The following is a 21,054-nucleotide window of genomic DNA, read 5'->3' on the forward strand; positions in this document are numbered from 1 at the left end:
AGATTCTCTTTTAGATTTGTGTCTCATTTGTAGATGTATTTGCTATTTCGTTGTATTTCACTGTAATTGCCTTCAAAGCTTCGGCTTTCCTTCGTTTACTTTCTGGTAACTGTGACTTTGAAAGTACCACTGGAACTTTTATAATATCCACAAATGCACTTTAATTGAAAGTGTCGTTGCTACTTGTCCCTTCCATGGCGTTTAGCGTACTGCGCCGTAAGTTACCCACAACGAAATGACCGCCCAACATATGGGAGAGATGAGTAACTACTTCTTTTATTGATACGACTCAGTGCTACGTGCAGAGGAAGCGCGAGTAAACGTTCATAAATCTGGAGCAGACTAGACCTGAGTAGTGGCTTGTTTTATTGATACAAAATTGAGGGAGGAGATTACTCCAGGTGTAGTTACTCCGATTCTCGAGCAGGACTTCTCAGGAGTAGTTACTTATTTTTATTGATATCACCCATTATGTCTCTACCTTTCTCACTAAAGCTTATGCCTTGTTTGCGACTCTTCTTCATTCTCTTCAGCATGAGTATACATCTATCTGTATCGCCACTGATTCTAAATTTCTCCTACAATCTCTACAATTTTCCCCCTGGACTTCGAAATCCTCCTAGATTCCTTATGAAATTCGTCTTCTTCTATACCGTCAACTTCCCTCAACTATTCTACTTGCTTAATTTGGTCCAAAGGTCATGTAGGCATCCTCGGGAACTCTCTAGCTGATGCCTCAGCCCATTTCGGGCCCCCTGCACGACACTCCAATAGAACTTTCAGTCTCGTCTATTGACCTTTTTCCACGACTTATTACACTTCATTATCAACGCTGGACTGCTTATAATGCCTCATGTACAACGGCACGTTGGTACTGGCACCATCCTTGTTCTCTCCGCTCTCCATCTTGGTTCATTCAACATACTTTCCCTCCCTCCTACCTTCATTTTCTGCTCCGTAACAGACTTCACATTCTGTATACTCCCCAACGCTTATATCTTCTCCGAAAACGCACTACTCCATTTTGTGACTGTGGTCTCGATACAGGCTCCATCAATCATCTCATTTTCTCTTGTCCTCTCTACCAACAATATCGCCAGCCATTTCTCTCTATTCTTCATAAATTTCACGGTTTTGGTCCATTTAATGTAGATTCGTTAATTGTCACCTTATTCCCACCTGTTCTTACTGCCTATTATCTTTATTTACAAAGATCTACGTTATTTAGCATCTCTAAAGATTCATCTCAATTCATCACCTGTTTCTTTTGAAAACACCGTCTATAATTGCCGGGAGAGGGATCTTCTCAAAGGCATGTAGCAATCGCAGAAGAAGAAGAAGAAGAAGAAGAAGTTAAAAACAAAACATATAGCAACCGCGGGGAGTTCGACACCGGCTGTGCTAGTGCGTGCATCGTAGCTATTGGTGCTCCAAGAGGAAGGAGTTAAGTGTGCCCAGTGATACACCTACACTACACTTACACTTTCTGTTCCATTTACACGTACATACATTCCCTTCTTTTTATACTCTTTCTCTTTTCTATTTTCATTTTACACTTCCCACTTTCCTCTACTTTTTTGCCCTGTTCACCTTGGCTTTTCGCCCTCTTTCCCTGTCTGAACTCCTTTCCCGACTTTGACTTTTTCCTGATTTTGACTTTTTTCCCGACTTGTGTCCATTCTTCCCGATTGTGTCCTGTATATTATTCTATTTTGTTTTTCAATCATAAATCCTCTGTTTGAGGTACACATTTGACCAATTAGCATTAGTAGCATATTTGCCTAGAAAGCTGGTGCACTTACCTATTTGACTGATAATAGTCTAATGAAGAGAAGAAGAACCGCGGAAGAAGAAGAAGAAGAAGAAGCCTAAAACAAAACATAAACAAAACAAAACAATGTAAACTAACAAGCTGATCATAACAACTGTTTTGGTAGAGCTGGAAATATTCCGACTGAAGAAACGAGATTTATTCAAGTTTCCAATAATTGCGTAGTTAATTCTATTATATAAAACTAAGTAGAAATGGTTCAAAAACACATTATTTGTGTGAGTTAGTTTGATGTGAGGAAGAGATTCAATTGGCAAGTATAAATTAATTTAGTATAATCGTTACAATTGTTAATTGCTGCATAAAAGATTAAAGGAAATATTCAAACTTTCTCAGTTTAATTTAGAATAAGAATACTTAAGTAGAAAGGATAGGACTAAACTAGCACTAAACTATATCGAAAAATACCTTGACTGAACCTAAAACAGGTTGGTGCGTGATTTTCTTATGTGCATGTCTTCTTAACTTGTACGCCAGTGCCAATTTTCAAAGGACACTAAATGGCAATGCTAATGTAAACTATTCCTGAAATAATGATGTAGTTTTAAAACAGTCCGTCAAAGAACAATAAATTCTTTGACCTTTCTTGCTACAAAATAATCTCTAAGACGTTCTAGTCTAGGACTATGTTTAGATAAAAAAAAAAAAAAAGGCCAGAAGTATGTAAAAAAAAAAAAAAAAAAAAAAAGATTTGATGGAAAAATGAGCTGAAGTAAGGGAAACTTAATTGGTTTGCGTGTGATTTAAAAATGGAATCGTAATACATATTGTAGAAATTAGAAATGCGAAAGGCTGTAGAGACTATGCACTTACCGGAAGCGCACGCAAGAAAATATGAATACAATGTTGCAAGTAGTTAGCCTTATCCTAAGCTAAACTAACCTAACCTAACGTAACCTAAGCTAATATTAACAGAAAAAAAGCGAACTTGTTACATTTTTGTGGAAAATTAGTCTGGCTCCCTACAACTAAATATAGATCGTACACAGTTATTACCTCATGTTCCCAAGTAATTGCGCACAGATTAATAGTATGCGTGCACACTGATGTGCTTCCTATTACAGGTATGAATACATGTTCTGAAGTTCGCCATAGAAACTAATGTGCAAACAGTACAAGCCAACTTTTGCTGGCTGACCACTAATGGCAAGAATGCTATCTAACCGAATCAGGCAGGAGCGTAGCAAGGGGGCTCGGGCGAGGGTGCATCCGCAGCGACGGAGAATATGTGTATAAACGATTATAATGCAAGAAACTCTTGATATCTTGCAAAATTACATACGTAATTTGATTAAGATTACATTTTTTATGACGGACTATTGTAAACTAGTAGCGAGATAATTACTGTAAGCGTCATTACCATATCTACAGTAAGGGGATTAATTACACACATTATAAACTCTCACCTTATTTACACTTCCCAAAGATATTTTTAAGTCACATTGAATGTAAACAGTGCCTGCCTCAACGCCTTAGTACAACCTTCTGCCTTCACTATACCGTGTCACGAAAGAAATCCTCTTGAGCACGCATATCTGTAAAATTGGATAGTTGGCAATAGGATTTTAAGTCATTAGCAGTCGATTTTATACATAACAACGCGTGATCATGCCTTTTTGTTAATTCGTACGCAAGCAGGGAACGATAAGATTGCAAATGTGTCAATAGAACACAACTTCCGAAAACATGGAGAAACATTTTAAAAGTCTGTGTTTGTAGTCATTAAATGGTGGTCCTATGTTTTTTTTTTTTTTTTTTTTTTTTTTATGTGGACGCTTACGAGGGGGATTCCAAAAGAAACCGGATTGAATGCACACGGCCATTCCTGAGCATAGTAGAGAGTTCTCCCGCTAGGTGGCTCTAGTAGAGATCTTCCAAATCAGTTACCTAAGCGGGATATACGTAGCAGGTTAACATTTGATAATAGTGTGGTTTTTCTTAACTGTTCTCGTTTGCCGCCTGCGAAATCGTTATGGCAAATTTAAAGGAACAAAAAGGATATTTGAAACTTTGCTTTCTGCTTGAAGAATCATCAACAAAAGGAAGAGCTGACCAAGTACTTCAATAGGGTTTCCAAAAAAATGATATGAGCCGCACACAAGTTTTCGAGTGATTGGGCGGGTTTAATTTGACGAGATGAGTGTTTTATGATCATGCTGGGCGCACTTCATTATCTCGAAATGACGAAAAAACTGAAAAGATCAACGAGGATTCGTCGTTTCACGATCGACGAAATTTCATAGGAGACAGAAGTGAGTTGGAACTCGTGTCAGCGGATTTTAACTGAAGACTTGCAAATGAGACCTGTTGCCGCTAATGTTTGTTCCTTGCGTGGTCACACGGGATCAAAAAACATTCGTCTGAATTTGATCCAGGACTTGAAATATCAGACTGAAAGTGACCTAAACTTTATGACCAAGGTCATTCCAGGTAATAAGAGTTGATGTTACGGATATGATCCCGAAACCAACCAAGGGTCTAGCCAGTGGAAAATCTCCGAAAAAAAAGGAATGAAGAAAGTGGGAGGAAACGGGAGAATCCCGAGAAAACCCACGCACACGGTGTTTGTCCACCACAAAGTTCACTTGGCGGGAACAGGTTTTGAACCCGGGACCCTATGCACTAGAGGTGGACGCTTTACCACTGAGCCACCGCCCCCCCCCCAAGTGAGGTCAAGTATTAAGACAAGTGTCATTTTTTTTATGCTCGTGGATTTGTGTGCTGGGAATGTGTTCCCCCCCCCTGGTCAGACTGTTAACCAATACTTTTATTTGGAAGTTTTAAGTTGTTTGCGGGACGATGTGCAGAGGAAACGCCCAAAACTCTGACGATTAGGTGACTGTTACTTCACCATGACAACGTCCCCACACACACATGGCCTTGTCTATGAACCGCTGTTTGGGCTCGCAGGGATAAGCTATCGGTCTCCACCCTTCGTATTGGCCAGACCTAGCCCCATGCGATTTTTTTCTGTTCCCGAGAATGAAAAAAAAATAAAAGTGAACGTTTCAATGTTGTGGAGGTTGTTAAAAGAGAGTGTACTGGACGATATAAAAATTGAAGAGTTACAGAGGTACTTCAAACAGCGCGTAAAAAAAAAAAAAAAACTAGAGAAGTGCATTGCATTTAATGAAGAGTACTAAGGAGACTCAAAGAATTTTATTTAAAAAAATAAATAAATTATTTTTTTAGAACAAAAGTCCGGTTTCTTCTGGGTCCCCCTCATATTACATCATTTAATATTATTTTTCCTATAGAATTGTTCTCTTTTCATATTGTTACTGTAATTTCAATTATGGCTTTCTTTCTTTTTCTTTTCTTTTTTCTTTTTTTTAAACAACATTATAAGCTACATGGATTTCTTAGCCAGAAACTCTTGTTTTGATTGGCAATAATAATGGCAATGATATTTCATGATCATTTGCATTATCTAAACCAGGTATCTCCAAATTTGAGGTGTTCGAGCAGTTTCGTCTATCGAGATGCTAAGCGTTATTTCACCGGTGCTTCGAGCGAGAGTAATGAAACATGTATATAGTGGTTAGATCACATGCCAAGGAGTTGCTAACTATCGAACGAGAAAAACGCTAAATCACTAAACAAACAACATACGGAAATAGTGTTTTATAATGGTTTCACCTTGTTAGGCTTTATAATTATGGTTGTCGATCGAATCAAACCCATTCGATCGAAAAGGTGTCACAGCTTTTTCAGGTCAGCCATCCTGAGTGATGTGTTTTCCTGGGTTTACTCATGCACACCAGGTAAATACTGGGATGTTACCTATCATACAGGTCCGAGACCACTTCCTTCTTTCCTTATTCTTTTATCCCTTCTCCCCTTCCACAGATAGTGAGATACTCGCCGAGATGTGTCACCCCTCATACGTGACCGTCTTAATGCTATAGATGCCGGTAATGCTTGGAAATATGTACAATTAATAAATAAAATGAATTGTTATGTCCAATATTTCGAATGCTGCATCGGGTATTGCTCTTTAGGGACAAGTAGAGGTTTAACCTTTTCAGGACAGACAGGGATTTCAAGAAAATGGCAGACTTTTACGTTGGCGGCCCTAGTACCCCTTCTAATTGTGACAAGGACAAGAACCCTACCTCGTTATGAAGCATATGGAACGCAGATTATAACGAGCTAACTTTTGTGCCCTTCATGCCAAACCCGTACAAGAAGAAAAAGATCTTTTTAAATAAGAACTTGTTCGTTTTTGGAAATTTGTGAGAGGCTGGCAACACTGCTACTTGTACAGGAAAAAAAAATATTTTTACGTGTACGCCAAACACTGGGTACAATCGTGTAAAAAAATAAAAAATGAAGGGCGAAAATTCATTACCAAGTTCCGAACTTGCTTCCTACGAGAATCACCCTATACATATTTTTCGAAATATATTTTGGTCTACCCTGACGTTGGCAGCTCTAGCGACGCTCCTAATTGTCACATAGATATAAGCAATATCTCGTTGGAAATCTTATGGAACAGATTCCAACAAGCTAACTGTTGTGCCCCACGTGCCCAAGCCGTGTCCAACCTGTAAAAGAAAAAGAAGAAAATAAAAAAATGGAAAAAAAATTCGAAGTTTGTGGAACTATGGCAACACTGTTATTTGCCGTGCACAAGAAAAAAGGTTCTCGCATATACACCATACAAAAAAAAAAAAAAAACGGCGTATAACAACGGAGCAAAAAAATTCGGAACATCGTACCTACGTGAACCATCCTGTATATTTTTCGATGGATTGTCGTCTACCCTTGACTTTGGCAGTCCTTGAGACGCCCCTAATTGTCACAGAGGTATGAGCCATATATCATGGGAAAGGTTAAGTGACACAGATTCCAACAAGGTAACTTTTGTGCCCTTGCATACGACAAATAATAGTGTTGCCATAGCTCCACAAACTTCGAAAAAGTGTATTTTTTCCCCGGCTTTTTTGATTTTCTTCTTCTCTTAGGGTTGGCCAGGGTGGCACAAAAGTTACATTGTTGAAATCTGCCTCCATAAGCTATCCAACGAGGCATGGCTTACGTATCTGACAATTAGGAACAAGTTCCCTTCCTGCAAATGCTGAGGGGAAAGGGGAACTAAAATCATCCAAATTTTCCCCCTAGCTTTCGCTGCGGGACCCCCAATCTGGATGAAATGCAAACCATTGGAAAGTTTCATCCTTCCTGAAGAGATAGACACTTAAACCATCTCTCTAGGTTAATTAGGAGTCGAGCTACGAAGGTTTAAACTGCTGGCTCAGCACCTGAGCCGTTAGTTCTGAAAAGGTTAAGTTATATTATACCATACACTCTTCATATGTTTAATTGTATTATTACAGTGGAAATTACAAGAATGGATTATCAAATTACATCAATAATTAATGGTAAAATTACAACCCTCAGAAAAATTGGAGGCAAGTAGTATTTATTTCTCTATGTTACGAATATAAATGTATCTGCATACGATTTAGTGCATTTTTCTCGTGATAAAAATCCATTTGCTGATAAAAGGAAAAAAATGAAGAGTATGTGTATATACATAGAGTATCCATAAAGTCCTTTGCCACCCCTAAAACTCGGAAACGGTGAAATAAATGTCAAAACGAGAAAACACGTATTTCATCATTTCAAAAGTACCACGTATTGAGGGAAATAAAGTTGTCCCAGACGGGGTCCTACTCAAAATTTTCAAATGACAAGGTTGGTCAAGTAGTATATCGTTTGAAAGCTATTTTCAAAAGAAAGACGATGGAATAAGTTTCGATGTTCTACAGTAAACCTGTACAAAATGGCGGCAGGTCAAAATGTTAATACAGTTTGCATTGTAAAGTCTTTGGTCACCCCTAGAACTCTGAAATGGCTCAACAAAAATCAAAACTGAAAAGCACATATTTCGTCATTTGAAAAGTACCACGTATTGAGGGAAACAAGGCTGCCCCAGGGTTCTTTGGAGGGTCCCAGGCGGGGTCCAACTCAAAATTTTCAAATGGCAAGGGGGGTCAAGTAGTATATCGTTTGAAAGCTATTTTCAAAAGAAAGACGATGGAATAAATTTCGTCGCTCTATAGTCACCCTGTACAAAATGGTGGCAGGTCAATATGTTCATACAGTTTGTATTGAAAAGTCTTTGGCAAGACCTAGAAATCTGAAATGGCTCAACAGATATCAGTACTGAAAAACACGTATGCCATCATTTCAAAAGCACCAGTAAGAGTGAAACAAAGTTGCTCCAGGGTCTCTCGGAGGGTCCCAGACGGGGTCCAACTGAAAATTTTCAAATGGCAAGGGGGGTCAAGTAGTATATCGTTTGAAAGCTATTGTTAAAAGAGGGAAGATAGAACAGGTCTTATATTTCAATACCAACCCTGAGTGAAATGGAAGGGGGATTAAAATGTTAACACGACCTTCATCGATAAGTCTATGTCACTTACAATGATCCGAAACGGTAAAATATAAGTTGTCAAAACGCTAAAAGAAGTGTTTCCTTATTTGTAAAGCACAGTTTTTCTATGTGCAAATATTTGTCCCAGAATCATTGCAGGTTCCCAAGTGGAGTCCAGCTTAAAATTTGAGAATAGGAAAAGGGTCAAGTACCATATTGTTTGAAAGGTATTGATAAAAGAATGAAGATGATACAAGTTCGGAACGGCTATGCAAACCGTGTCCGAAAGAACAGGGATTGGGTGAACCGAGAGATATGTAAACAGTCACATCTATTGAAAGGTTTAATTAACTGTGTGCATTACTGATTGAGACAATACTCTTTCAAGTAGAAGTGTGCCTACTACTACTTTTGACGCTATTATTAATATTCCTATTACAAGTACTAGTACTATTATTAGTGTTACTACAATTTGCTTTACAAGACTGTGTTATTAACATTTTCAGTCCCCCGCCATTTCACACAGGCTTAGTATACCCACAAGATTTGTTCCATCTTCCTTCTTTTAACAATTGATTTCAAATGGCTATTTACAACTTTTGCGTTGAATCCCGTCTGGGACCCTATAAGGCACCCTGGGGCTACTTTGTTTTCCCCTATACGTGGACTTTTCAAATGATGAAATACGTGTTTTTCAGTTTTGATATATGTTGAGTCATTTCAGATTTATAGGGATGGCCAAAGATTTCAGTGCAACGTGCATTAACATTTTGACCTGCCGCCATTTTGTACAGGTTTACTGTAGAATATCGAAACTTATTCCATTTTCTTCCTTTTGAAAATAGCTTTCAAACGATATACTACTTGACCCCCTTGCCATTTGAAAATTTTGAGTTGACCTCATCTGGGACCCTCTGAGAGATCCTGGAGCAACTTTGTTTTTCTCAATACGTGGTATTTTGAAATGATGAAATACGTGTTTTCTCGTTTTGACATGTATTTCATCGTTTCCAAGTTTTAGGGGTGGCAAAGGACTTAATGGACACCCTCTATATATGTAGGTATGTACAGTATGTATAAAGAATCAAGCAAGGTATTAGTTGGGTATTTAATGTACTAAATCGTTGTATGTAAGTTCATATTTGTTGTATATATAAAAAAAAAAAAACAGTAGTTGCCTTCAAATTTTGATTATTATATAATACGCGTATGACTTAAGCCTGTGTTTGTCTCTGAAGAGAAATGCTCGAGTGCAGCATTCGAAATATCGGATTTAACAATTGAAAAACACGAGTTAACAATTAGACATAGGAACACGAGTAGTTGAGTAATTTATTTTGTTACAATGGGTTCCATGTTTCTTGTTATATATGTCGTAATGTTTCTTCCAGGTGATAACAGCCATGATAGAGATTTCAGAAGAACGAGTGGAAAGTCTTCTACGCATGTAAGTTTTTTTGTATTTTATAAATATATATAGAAAACATTTAAAAGTATATTTTACACACTGAAGTATAACACAAAATTTTTAAGATTGATTGGAGTTGTAGATTGGTTATAAATTGTTTATTACCTCTTAATAGAGTAACTATTTTCTAATCTCTTTTACCTATAAACTCGTAATTAGGAAGACTTCCATCATTAACGTTTAACCCATTCGGTCACTTTTACCGTTACCTGAATGAAATTAAACCGGTAAATATTTTCATCTAAAATACTTGTCTATTTCCTATGAAAATTATTGTCTAAAATGTGAGAGTCTGTCTTTAAATAAATGAACCGGTTCAACTTAAGAATTTCTGTAATTCCTGAATATTACTTGTACTTCCCAGCTTTCGACTCTCCTGGAATATTGGTCTGGAGTATAAAAACAGAAAGAAGAAAAATAAAACATCGGGGAATAAAATGGAACGGACTTACCAAGGGAAGAGCAGTACTGGAACGCACTTTGTTAAGTTCAACGATCACATATCAAATGGTAGTGATCCAATCTGCAATATGGTGGAGCCGATGTGTGCGCTCTTTTGTTCTTTAGTGAAGTGGTGCCAGGTCGTGGTATTAATTTTCGTTGTTATGCCAATGCTGTGCAGACTTCGTAGTTACTGCTTCCGATTCGTCAATGGCCCCGCGTAGAATAGTCGCTAACGCTCTCGTCTTCGGTGCGAGCGGTACCGGGTTCGATTCCTGGTGGGAGCACTCGGTCGAAAAAGTGTAAAACGCTTTTTCAGACCAGCCACCCTGAATGAGGTTTTCCTCATTCACACCAGGCAAATACCGGGGTGGTACGTAATTTACAGGTCCCAGGCCGCTTTCTTCCTTCCCTTCCCCAGATAGTGTGCTCGCCGAGGGACGTCATCCCTCAAACGTGACGGGCTTAATGGCCTTGGATGCCGAGAGCCCAGAAATCTCAATCCTAAATCCTTCCCATTCGTCACTTAACTATCCCTTGTCCAAATTTATTTTATTATTATTATTATTATTTTTTAATGAATAATTAAATTTTCAAATACGAGTCTTTCATGTCTGGCTCCCAATAAAATTTTTGAATTTTCTACCTCGTATTGTGTTTCTTTCAGATATTCCGACAGACCTAACACCAGGCATTCCGCTTTAGAATCCCTATATGCTCCTTGACACGAACCTTTAGATTTCTTTTGGTTTTACCTATGTAACTCCCATGGCAATTGCATTTTATTTCATAAATACCCAATTTTTAATTGGAATCGAACTCTTATTAACTCTTAAATTGCGTAATATTGTTTTCTAAGGTTTTGGGAGTTTCAAACCTGTACGGAAACCGTATTGCGTATATTTTTGAAACCGGTTCAATGTTTGTTCATAAGAAACAAGGCTATACTGATATTAATGATCGTTGTCCATATATATATATATATATATATATATATATATATATATTAGAAAAAATACTACTCTGTATTGCTGTTAATGATCGGATACATCTAAAACCTTTTTCCCTCCGCTGCTGAGGACTTAACATGCCGTTAAGTCTGCCATTTGTGGTCGTGACAGCCTTAACTCTACTAGAAAAAATTGCATATGATTGCGGTAAACTTTAATAGGCATTGTCCTCTATTCTTGCTGTAACGTGGCGAACAGTCCGGTATGTTTTTGGGGCGTTGTGTCGGTTCTTCGACCGGCGTTCCAGCTCATCCCAAAGATGTCTAGTAGAGTTCAGATCGGAATTTTAAGTCGGCTACTTCACCACTTGCACTTTCTTCTCAAATCACTCTATGACGGCATTTACTTTATGGACGCTGGCATTATACAAATGGCCTACTACAGAACGGTTGCCAAAGGGTATTAGTACAGAATTGTTTGATATGTGTCGTCATTGATAGTTACAGCGCTAATACCAGGGATCCCATTTCGAACTATAAGAAATAGGTCCTTACCTTACGTATTCAAAGGCCAAATTTCAGAGAGAAAACAATGCAATACGATATGCAGCGCCCATTTGGTGTGGGTTAGATCTAAATCTGTCCGTCGGATTGCCACAATATGTATTGCCTTAATTCGTCACTCCCATGATACTCTTCCATTCTCAATTTCCGCCATGTTTTGTACTACTGGAATCCGTTGTAGCGCGTTCATTTATGTGATCATTTCGCTTGTGGACTGCTGGTTCTCATGGAATAGGAAAATGAAATGAAATCTTTAAGTTTTACGTTCCACTATAATGCCGGTTAGGCTAATGGAGACGATGATGAGAAATGAATGAAATGGTGGAATGAAGAAAGTGGAAGGAAACGGAAGAACCCCGAGAAAACCCACGAGCACGGTGTTTGTCCACCACAAAGTCCACACGGCTCGAGCTAGGATCGAACCAGGAACTCCAAGCACCGGAGGTGAACGCTCTACCTCTGAGCCACCGCTTCCCCCTCCCCCAATGGAATAGTGCAGTGCCGTCACTTCCGAATACCTTCTAAAACTCCGTAGCTACGGTGTCCTACGACTTCTGCAGATATGCTTTCACTATGTGTCTGAGACATATCCGGTCCCGATTAGAGAATTTTCATGCCTTCCCTGGTCAGTGTTGCAGTTTTATTGCTCCGTCCCGTTCCTGTTTCACCGTTCTGTTACACACTGTAGTACATGTGTGATGTGCAACGTGTCAGATATGTCACATATTGAATAGGTGAATCGATGAACTGCAATGATCATGCACATTTAAGCTGCATTTATCTCTCTTCATCTATTCATTTCGACTCCTAGTGCTCGTATGACGTTCTGCTGATCGTGCACCTTCCTGCGATTACCACACCTGATGTATTTGTAATGTCTGGACGAATCTGCTTATCTTTTGGCATGTGTCCAGTTATTAATTCCAATATAGTGTACATGTGATAAAAGTTGGTCATTTTGTAAAGTTTTGTGATGTTTTGTTTTGTTACCGGTGTCCAAGTTCGATGTAGGTTTCTTTCTAAAAACGATTTGTACCGGTAACTATTTCTTTCAATATGTGTTTTGAAAGTAAGTCAGTAGAAGATCGTAGCCAATAATTGAAAATAAGGTTGCACGTACTCCACAAAAGAAGTTCATACTAAATATGTGTTCAAGTCAACATATCTACTGGGACAGGTAGCCAAAAAGTACAAGTATAGGTAAACATACTGTGTAATATATTTTTTTATTATGTTACTGTTCAAATACAAGAACAATGTGAAGATTACAGAAATAACGATTTAAGCTTATAGCCCTGGAAAAGAATTCCCGGACAGTGCGTTCGAAAGATAGAAAGAAATAGAATACGAATAGAATACATTTAGAAGAAACATTTTTCAGGTCATGGCGTCGACTTTTAAGTTTCTCAGTGGGTGCTCAGGTGTCGGCATTAACGTCAAATATTATTTTTATTATTTTTTTTAGTAGATCTAATAGAGAACTGGTTCCCAAATTCTTCCCGAGAGGCGAGAAAGACTATCAAGAGCTCTCAAATAAAATAAAATCGTGAAATTATTTTTAACTTGCAAAGGGAAGAGGGGGGGGGGGGGTGACTAAACTTTATAGTGAACAAAATTCCTAAACATTAAGATGTTTGTGAATTTCAAACGTGTGTAACAATTTTGACCAAAATAAGGAGACAGAAAATTATTAAAATAATAATGATTACAGTCAAACGTTTAGAACATTTTAGAATAATTTGAGTGAAAATAGAAAATGATTAAACTGGCTTGTAATTTACGTAAAGCATTTTACATTTTTAAAAACATAAATTAACAACATCAAACCGCAAATTCTTTAAAGAAATAATTATACCAAATTATACCCACGGATTATTATCATTGTAATGTTATATCTCTCGTTCCTCGATATCCCGTAAACCTGAAGAGTCTAAAATAGGTATTAATAAATGATTATGCAACACATATGCATCCCTATCATTTGCACTAGAGTTTCCTTTTAGTTTTCACTGCATGAAAGTGTAATTTCGAAGTTAATTCCAACGCAAAAAATCTGTGGGTGCCCAGCACCCATTAAATACCTCCAATGAATGAGTGCTTGAGCCCAGAGCACCCACATAGTCGGCGCCTGTGATTCATGTTACTAGATAATTACTATTACAATGTGTTCCATACATTCTAATAGTAATTAAAATATTTGCATTATAATTATTTTAAAACAGAGGAATGTATAAACTCGATTTATCTTTCGTCATATTTTAACTGCAATCTTTTTGTTAAATTCTAGGTCAGTTCGTGCTACTGTGTCACGAATTCAACAGTATGGCGAAGTCCTGCAGACGTTACCAGTCCATCTGAAGGATATGATGTTAGCTGTGTTAAGCAAACGAGGAAAGCTTTGTAACCCAGTGTTTCAGTACCTGGCCCATCCGCAGATCAAAAAATTAGATCTCAGTGACTCAGATGTGGATGATGACTGTCTTAGAACTCTTCAAGTTTGTTCCGGTCTTCGATCGCTCAACATGAATAGTGGCCACTCCGTAATGAACAGTATTACACCGGAAGGTACTATTTCACTTCTGATATTAATTAACAGAGGTTTTCCTTTCTCCTTCAACAGAGGGGGTGGGGTGGGGTGGAGAAGTTAATCTTTGTATAGTGGTCAGTCAAAAAGTAAACGCATAATCTACTGTAGATAGGTAATACTAAGAAGTACATATATGAATTTTTGTAGATAGAAGCATTGGTCCTTTGGAAATGTCACTCAATATATGATCCACTCCGTTCATTGACTGCAGCCATCTTTGTTTTCATGACACGAATGCACGTTCATAAACTTCTTAAGGTTGGTTAGTGCACACTTTTTCATACACGCAATCAGCTCGTTGAGAATGTCCTAAATATTTACATTTCATCGACTGCCATTTGCTCTCCGGATCGAAATGAAACAGCCAGTGTTTCATCACACGCGATGACTTCATAAAAGTATTTTGGACAATTCCAAGAGTAGCTTTACAGAAAATTATCACACACGTTCTTCTTCAGTTGCATCATCTCCCTTGTCAAGAGCCAGCAGAATTTTTTTTTCTTCTGTATCCCAATTGTTGGATTAGCCGTAACACATTTTTTCCCCCCGTAACTCACTGCTTTATAATCTTACTTGTGCTGATGCAGGTATCTTTTTCGATAAGTTCCTTAGTGACTTGCGTTTTTGTCGATTGCGACAGTGGCTGACCCTGGATGCTGCAATCACTGACGCTGTAAAGCCATTGACACACATTACTTGGATTCATTGTGTTGTCCCCATAGATCGGCAGCAACATATTGTGAATCAATGTTGCTTATTTATCTTCGAATTTGTAGAAGAATTGAATCACTACACGTTGTCGTAGTAACGTGTCACGTTGATTATCCATGCTGGCTTACCTGTAACAACAGGAAATAAAAATTAGGTATAGGTTACGTGATAAAGGACCAGTGCTTCTATCTACAATCAATGGCATACTCTGTTAACAACAGTAAATCTGTATATTTCTGTACATTTAAAACAGGAATAATAATAATAATAATAATAACAAGAAAGGGCGAGAAGATTTGGATTCAGAACCCTAGGTCATGGCTTATGTCAGGAAAGTCAAGGGGGTAAGAATGAAGAAATAGGCTAATTGTGTGTCAATGCTTAGTCAACTCGATTGTCGCCTATCCTTATTTTTTCTTACTTATTTTTTTACTTCATAATCCCTATTTTCTCTTTTCTTTTCACTTTCTTTCAGTTATTCACTCTACCTATTTTTCTACAAATTATAATTGCCCACCTGAAGGAAGAATATGCCTTGTTTGGCAACAATTTCAACAGAAACTTGGAAAAAAACGTCTCTTCTACACACAACTGTCCATAAATGAGCGCCCGCTTAGGCCTACTTATCTATTTCGAATATTTCAAAATATTTTTTAATTGTGATAAATATCAGTCAAAATAATAAACAATATTTTAAATTGTTCTGAATAATTTCCTCACCAATCTAGACTGCAGGTTTTTTTTTCTTTTACTTTTATCTGAGATTAGAAATTATAAATTAATCAATGCCTGTTTTTAATAAAATTTTTGCAGAATTGTATAGCTTCTAAATAATTTCCTTTTAGCAGAAAAAAAAAAGTGTTATCGTGTAAGTACGAGTTTTTACAAAAATGATACGTTTGCGTGGCAACACACATATAAATTAATTTAGATCAGAGTATTTTGTGAAAGGAGGTAGGATGCACAGATGTAGTCTGCGATTAGAGAATTGTTAAATTTTTAGAGAAGCAAAAATTGGTAATTTATGCCCTTGCTTTAAAATTTTAGCTGGTCATTACCAGGGTTGGCTGGTTTAAACCAAAAAACAAAAAAATGCTCGTAAAAGTGTAAGTGTTTGTAAAATCTTGATGAACACACATTTGTGGGCTATCACGTTTCACTCCCGTATATTATTCGTATTATATTCAGACCTAAATTCCCCATTCATTACTCAAAAAGATTATACTACAAAAGCAACTTTTTTTTATAAGTTTATAAATGTTTATTTGGTGATTTTTTGTAGTTGTTATTATTGTTATGTAATTGCAATCGAAGAAAAATTCTAAATATTGTTTCGTTTCAATGTCTACTATTGATAAAATACATCGAAAATGCTGTACTTTGTGTGTGTGTGGGGGGGGGGGTCATACAGACCCCACGAGAGGCATTTAGTGAAAAAAGTATCTTTGGTATCTATTTATGTATAAATGAGTCTGAGCCAAAGTGGACTCAAATAATTCGTATCTTTATTCACTTTTCTTATTGATATGCAGATTAAGTCGGTGCATTTCTTTAATTTGGACCAATAAAAGTCGTTGTTAACTAACTTGAACTAAATTAGTTCTTCTGTACTCCGTAGTACTTTGAAAGTGTTCATATGTAATTCTGTGTAATGGTTTCACTTGTGCAACTGTTTATCTTTTTGTCCTTCTGATTCTTGACAGTTATATTAAGAAGCATGGAAAGGTCAGTACAACGTGTTTTTTTTAAATCAGGATTCCTTCGTGAGTGAGTCGGCAGACGTATCGCATTTGTGGCCAATTAGTCCTGGTTCCGAGTTCAAACGGAGGACATTTTCTCACGGATGTAACTCGAGAAGCGGTTTTTGTTCCGCTTTAAGCTTATGTGAACCCTTCCAGCATAACCCGGTTGTTGCATAATAACATAAAGGCGAAACAAACTTATTTCTGTCCATATATGATATGAATATATACAGCAAATTATTTAAACCGAAAAAACCGTTTTCTTTTGTTTTTTTTTAATAAAAACCATGGTTTTTGCCAACCCTGGTCATTACTAAAGTTCTCGATTGTGCTTCCGTTCGTAAGGAACGATGCTGTTAAAGAAATAGAATATTTCTTACTTTGTATTACCTCTTTTTCTGCTTTTTGTTTTCTGATGAATTATTTACAATTTGTGAAGCATTAGGTCGCTAGTATACATACATATAGTACAGTGGCGGATCCAGGATATGATCAAGGGAGGGGCTTCCTGTCGGTCGGTCAATGTTTGTGAGGTGATTCCTGACACCAAGATAAGAGAAAAGTATAGACTGGGTGCACAAATGCTTCCTTTCGGAGTTATAGGCTGCCGAAAACATGCAAAAATGAACCTTAAAGGTCCATAGCTCCAAAACTATAGGATCTACTATAGTCGGGTCAAGACTTCACGTAGGTACTAGTACGTGCCCTATCCAAATATCCATGTTTCAGAACCTTGCGGGAGTTCCACAACAATTTCTATAGAGGTAGTTTGTGAGTACTTCAAATTATATGCCCGTAGCCAAACTCCCTCTATAAAAATCATTTCGTAAGTACCTTAGGATTCTGAAACATGGATTTTTAGATATGGTACATATTAGTTCTTAAGTGAAATCTTGACTCGCCTACGATATGCCCCATAGTTTTGGAGCTATGGACCTTTAAAGTTCATTTTTTCATGTTTTCGGCAGCCTATAACTCCGAAAGGGAGCATTTGTGCACCCAGGATGGTCTATACTTTTTGTCTTATCTTAGTATCAGGAATCACCTACCAAACATTGTCAGTGTTGTTTTGAAACACTCTGTGTATAGGGCCCGGTAAAAAAAAAAAAAAAAAAAAAAAAAAAAAAAAAAAAAAAATTATCACTCATAGGGAAAAGTTTAAATACGTACAACTTGCGTACCAGAAGTATTAATCTCTCGACCGTTGAGTCCATGACCATATGTCTTGCTGCTTTATTGCGTACACACGATCCTTTACCGCCACACAGACTGAGGTCTGGTGATCTTGTCGCCCATGGTAGCAGAATCCGCCGGCCAATCCATTGGCGACCAAATATTCTATCTAGGTAACTACGAATATCTGCATGGTAGTATGCGGGCACACCATCTTTTTAAAAGTAACTGCATGCGAGAATAGCTATTGGAAAGCTTTTTCCCACATAATAAGTTAACATATCCAAATAAGAAACACTAGTTCCCGTTGCATTGTTAAATAATAAAGGTCTACTATTTCCAACTTAACAACATCACAGCATGTGTTTATCTGCAGGGAGTTCCGTATTTGTTCCCTTACTTCATATAGATGTTCAGTAGCCCAGGTCACATAGTTATGTTTGTTAACACGATCACTGACATAAAACATTGCCTTAACGAAAAAAACTACTACAGATGGATCGATTCTTGTCATTGTCACTAACACTTCTGTCATTTTTACGCGGGCGATTTTATCGGTATCACTGAATGCTTGCACAATTTGGATGTGATATGGTTTTAAGCCCAATCGTGATGCATGATTCGTCAAAGAGATCGTTGTGTGTTCCTGTTTTACATTCTAACCGAGAAAGTAACTTTTTCGGCCTATTTAGCATGACTTCTTGCACCCTTACGATGTTGTACTCAGTTCTGAGACTTCTAGGTTGTACACTAGAAGTAATTAATAAGTAATTAATCTTTAATTATTGGCCACAGAACCAGTTTTTTTTTATTATTATTATTATTATTTAATTTCTCACGTACTCACGGAATGGCCAACTTACTTGGAAAATCTTCGTTGTACCACGTTCTAAACTTGTTTCTCAATTACTGTAGATGATTGATACACTTCCATTCACGTCGCAATCTTTCTTTTTTTTACTAGACGTAATCATGTTATTTTCTTTCATCTAAAAAGAAAATATCCCATATCAGAGGGATTTTTTTTTTTTTTTTTTTTTTTTGCCGGACCCCTTATATACTCACGAAATTCGGCCCCCCTGACATTTGTAACGATTGTGCCTCTCCCATGTATCTGATGAAACCTTTTAGTTAAACACCTTATAGTATGTCAAGTGGCGCACAACGTGAAGGAAACCACATTGATAAAACAAACTAAGGGAGTTTTTCAAATTTACTACACTTTTTTTTTTTTTTTTTTTACTTTTATTTCATTTTTAAACAAAAATACCTCATCCACCGCTTAACAGAGTTGTTCTGCAATATCTTGCTGTGGTTATCGTACGCGCCTTGGGCGTGGGAGACCTGAGATCGATTCCCAGAGGGAGCTCATGTGGTTCGGATTCCACGATAATCAGTAGGTCCATGTCTCATATAGCCTCGCTGCTGAACGGGACGTTAAACTCAAAATCAACTCAACTCAATAATTTGCTACACAGGTAAAGTTTGGAATAGAATATACTCTATCTCATCTTCTCTATGCCAATGTTCTGTTGGACCTATATCAACATCTTTGTAAGAATAATGTAGTTGTACTGCTAATTGGAATTGTTTATGTGTATTAAAGCTCTGTGTATCTTGATGAAAGAGTGTGACTGTATTATCTTTATTAGTAAGAAGTTTAGTATTGTATTTATTTGGAGGTTGCTCTATATTGTGAAATATTGAGGTGTTTTGTCGCTTATAAGTGTTGAAAATAGGTTTTAATTTGCTAGAATTCGTACCTTGTTTCTGATATTTACTATGCGCTATCATCTTGGTAGTGTCATAATGAAGAATTTATTGATAGTATTCCTCAGTATTAGTTTCCGCGTAATAGTTTGCATGATTCTCACACAGCATCAATTTTTAGGTTTACAAACAAATTCGTATTTTATTGATTTTTCTCGAAAACCACGCATGAGGTTTCACACTCATATCATCTTGTTCAGCTTCATGAGATCTATTAATTGTATTTATCTCATGTTTGGATTTTTTTTAATGCTATTAATATTGTACAATTATAGTGTTCTTCCTTTTGTGTGTGATAAATTTTAATGTCATGATTAACTTACATATATATATTTTTTTCTAGTTCTAGCAAGTGTATTTCCATCTATTCCTTACTTAACTGCGCTTTGTATTCGACGATGCTTAGCCGTTACTGATGACGTAATCGAATCGTTGGTGATGAATTGCAGTCGATTGTCAGAGTTGGATGTCGGTGGCTGTGAACGGGTGACTGACCGAGCTATGGAAGCAATTGGCGGAAACCTTAGTACATTGAAATGTCTCAGTGTTTCAAGGACGAAGGTACGTCTGTTGCGATCGTTATTGAAGACAAAAGATTCTTTAATAAGGTTGGATAGACATAAGAATTCTTAATGTATATTTAGAATATTTTCGTTTGACAATAATGAACGAAAGCATGACTGAAAGGTTGTCTTCTGCACTCTTCCGAGTGGCCAAGCTATTGAGTGAAGTACTCACTACTACGCAAGATAAAGTTCGTAAAATTCCAAGTGGTCTGGAATAGACTACCAGGGTTTCTATCGGTCACGAAAGTCACAAAATTTAGCATTTGTGTCATGATTTTTTATTATTATTATTATCTGTACAGTATAAGTACAGACTGAAAATTTTTGTTCTGTAAAACGTCAAAATTCACCACCAAAATGTTCGGCTTTAGACGCTACCAAATCCCAAGCAAAGCACGCGTCTATTGCATGTATGAAAATTCGGTCCAATTCGCTTTTGAGAATGTTATGAAATTTAATGGGTTGGTAAAGAAAAGGTCACGACATTTCATTTTGGAATGTTAGTAGACACCCTGACTACGCATCGATAAATGTGAGAAAACATCATATTTATTGTGTTCGTTTAAAATCACGTGATTATCGGTGTCGTATATGTTCAACAGGGATGTTGTCCGTCGCCGAGTGAAGAAGGGTTTGTATAATGAAGACAGTTTTTCGGTAGGAGTTAAAATGCTTAGGTGTAAACGCATAACCGTGGGACGTAAAACTCAATTTCATTTCGCTTAGGTGCATAAGCTTTTCATATGAGTGGCTCTTGTTGTGGAATATGGAAAGGAAATTAATAAAATGTTAGAAAACTCAAAGGAAAGCTGGAAGAATACGAGATGAAGATAAACGTTAGAAAGACAAAAGCTAAGTGATTAAAATGAA

The 21,054-nt window shown here is 37.2% G+C and overlaps 1 protein-coding gene across 1 annotated transcript in view; it reads left to right on the forward strand.

The window, feature by feature from the left end:
- The first annotated feature begins 1,392 nt into the window (after window positions 1-1,392).
- The window catches only part of LOC145670416 (protein AMN1 homolog), a 40,581-nt gene continuing 20,919 nt past the window's right edge, over window positions 1,393-21,054 (forward strand). Inside the window, exons 1-4 of the mRNA XM_081739077.1 lie at window positions 1,393-2,084; window positions 9,605-9,660; window positions 13,923-14,200; window positions 19,962-20,179. Coding sequence (XP_081595203.1) covers window positions 9,617-9,660; window positions 13,923-14,200; window positions 19,962-20,179 — 540 coding nt within the window. The 5' untranslated portion in view covers window positions 1,393-2,084; window positions 9,605-9,616. The remainder of the gene's footprint in view (window positions 2,085-9,604; window positions 9,661-13,922; window positions 14,201-19,961; window positions 20,180-21,054) is intronic.

The sequence above is a fragment of the Thermobia domestica genome, chromosome 14 (assembly GCF_964235325.1).
Source record: "Thermobia domestica chromosome 14, izTheDome1.hap1.1, whole genome shotgun sequence".
In the NCBI taxonomy this organism is placed as follows: domain Eukaryota; kingdom Metazoa; phylum Arthropoda; class Insecta; order Zygentoma; family Lepismatidae; genus Thermobia; species Thermobia domestica.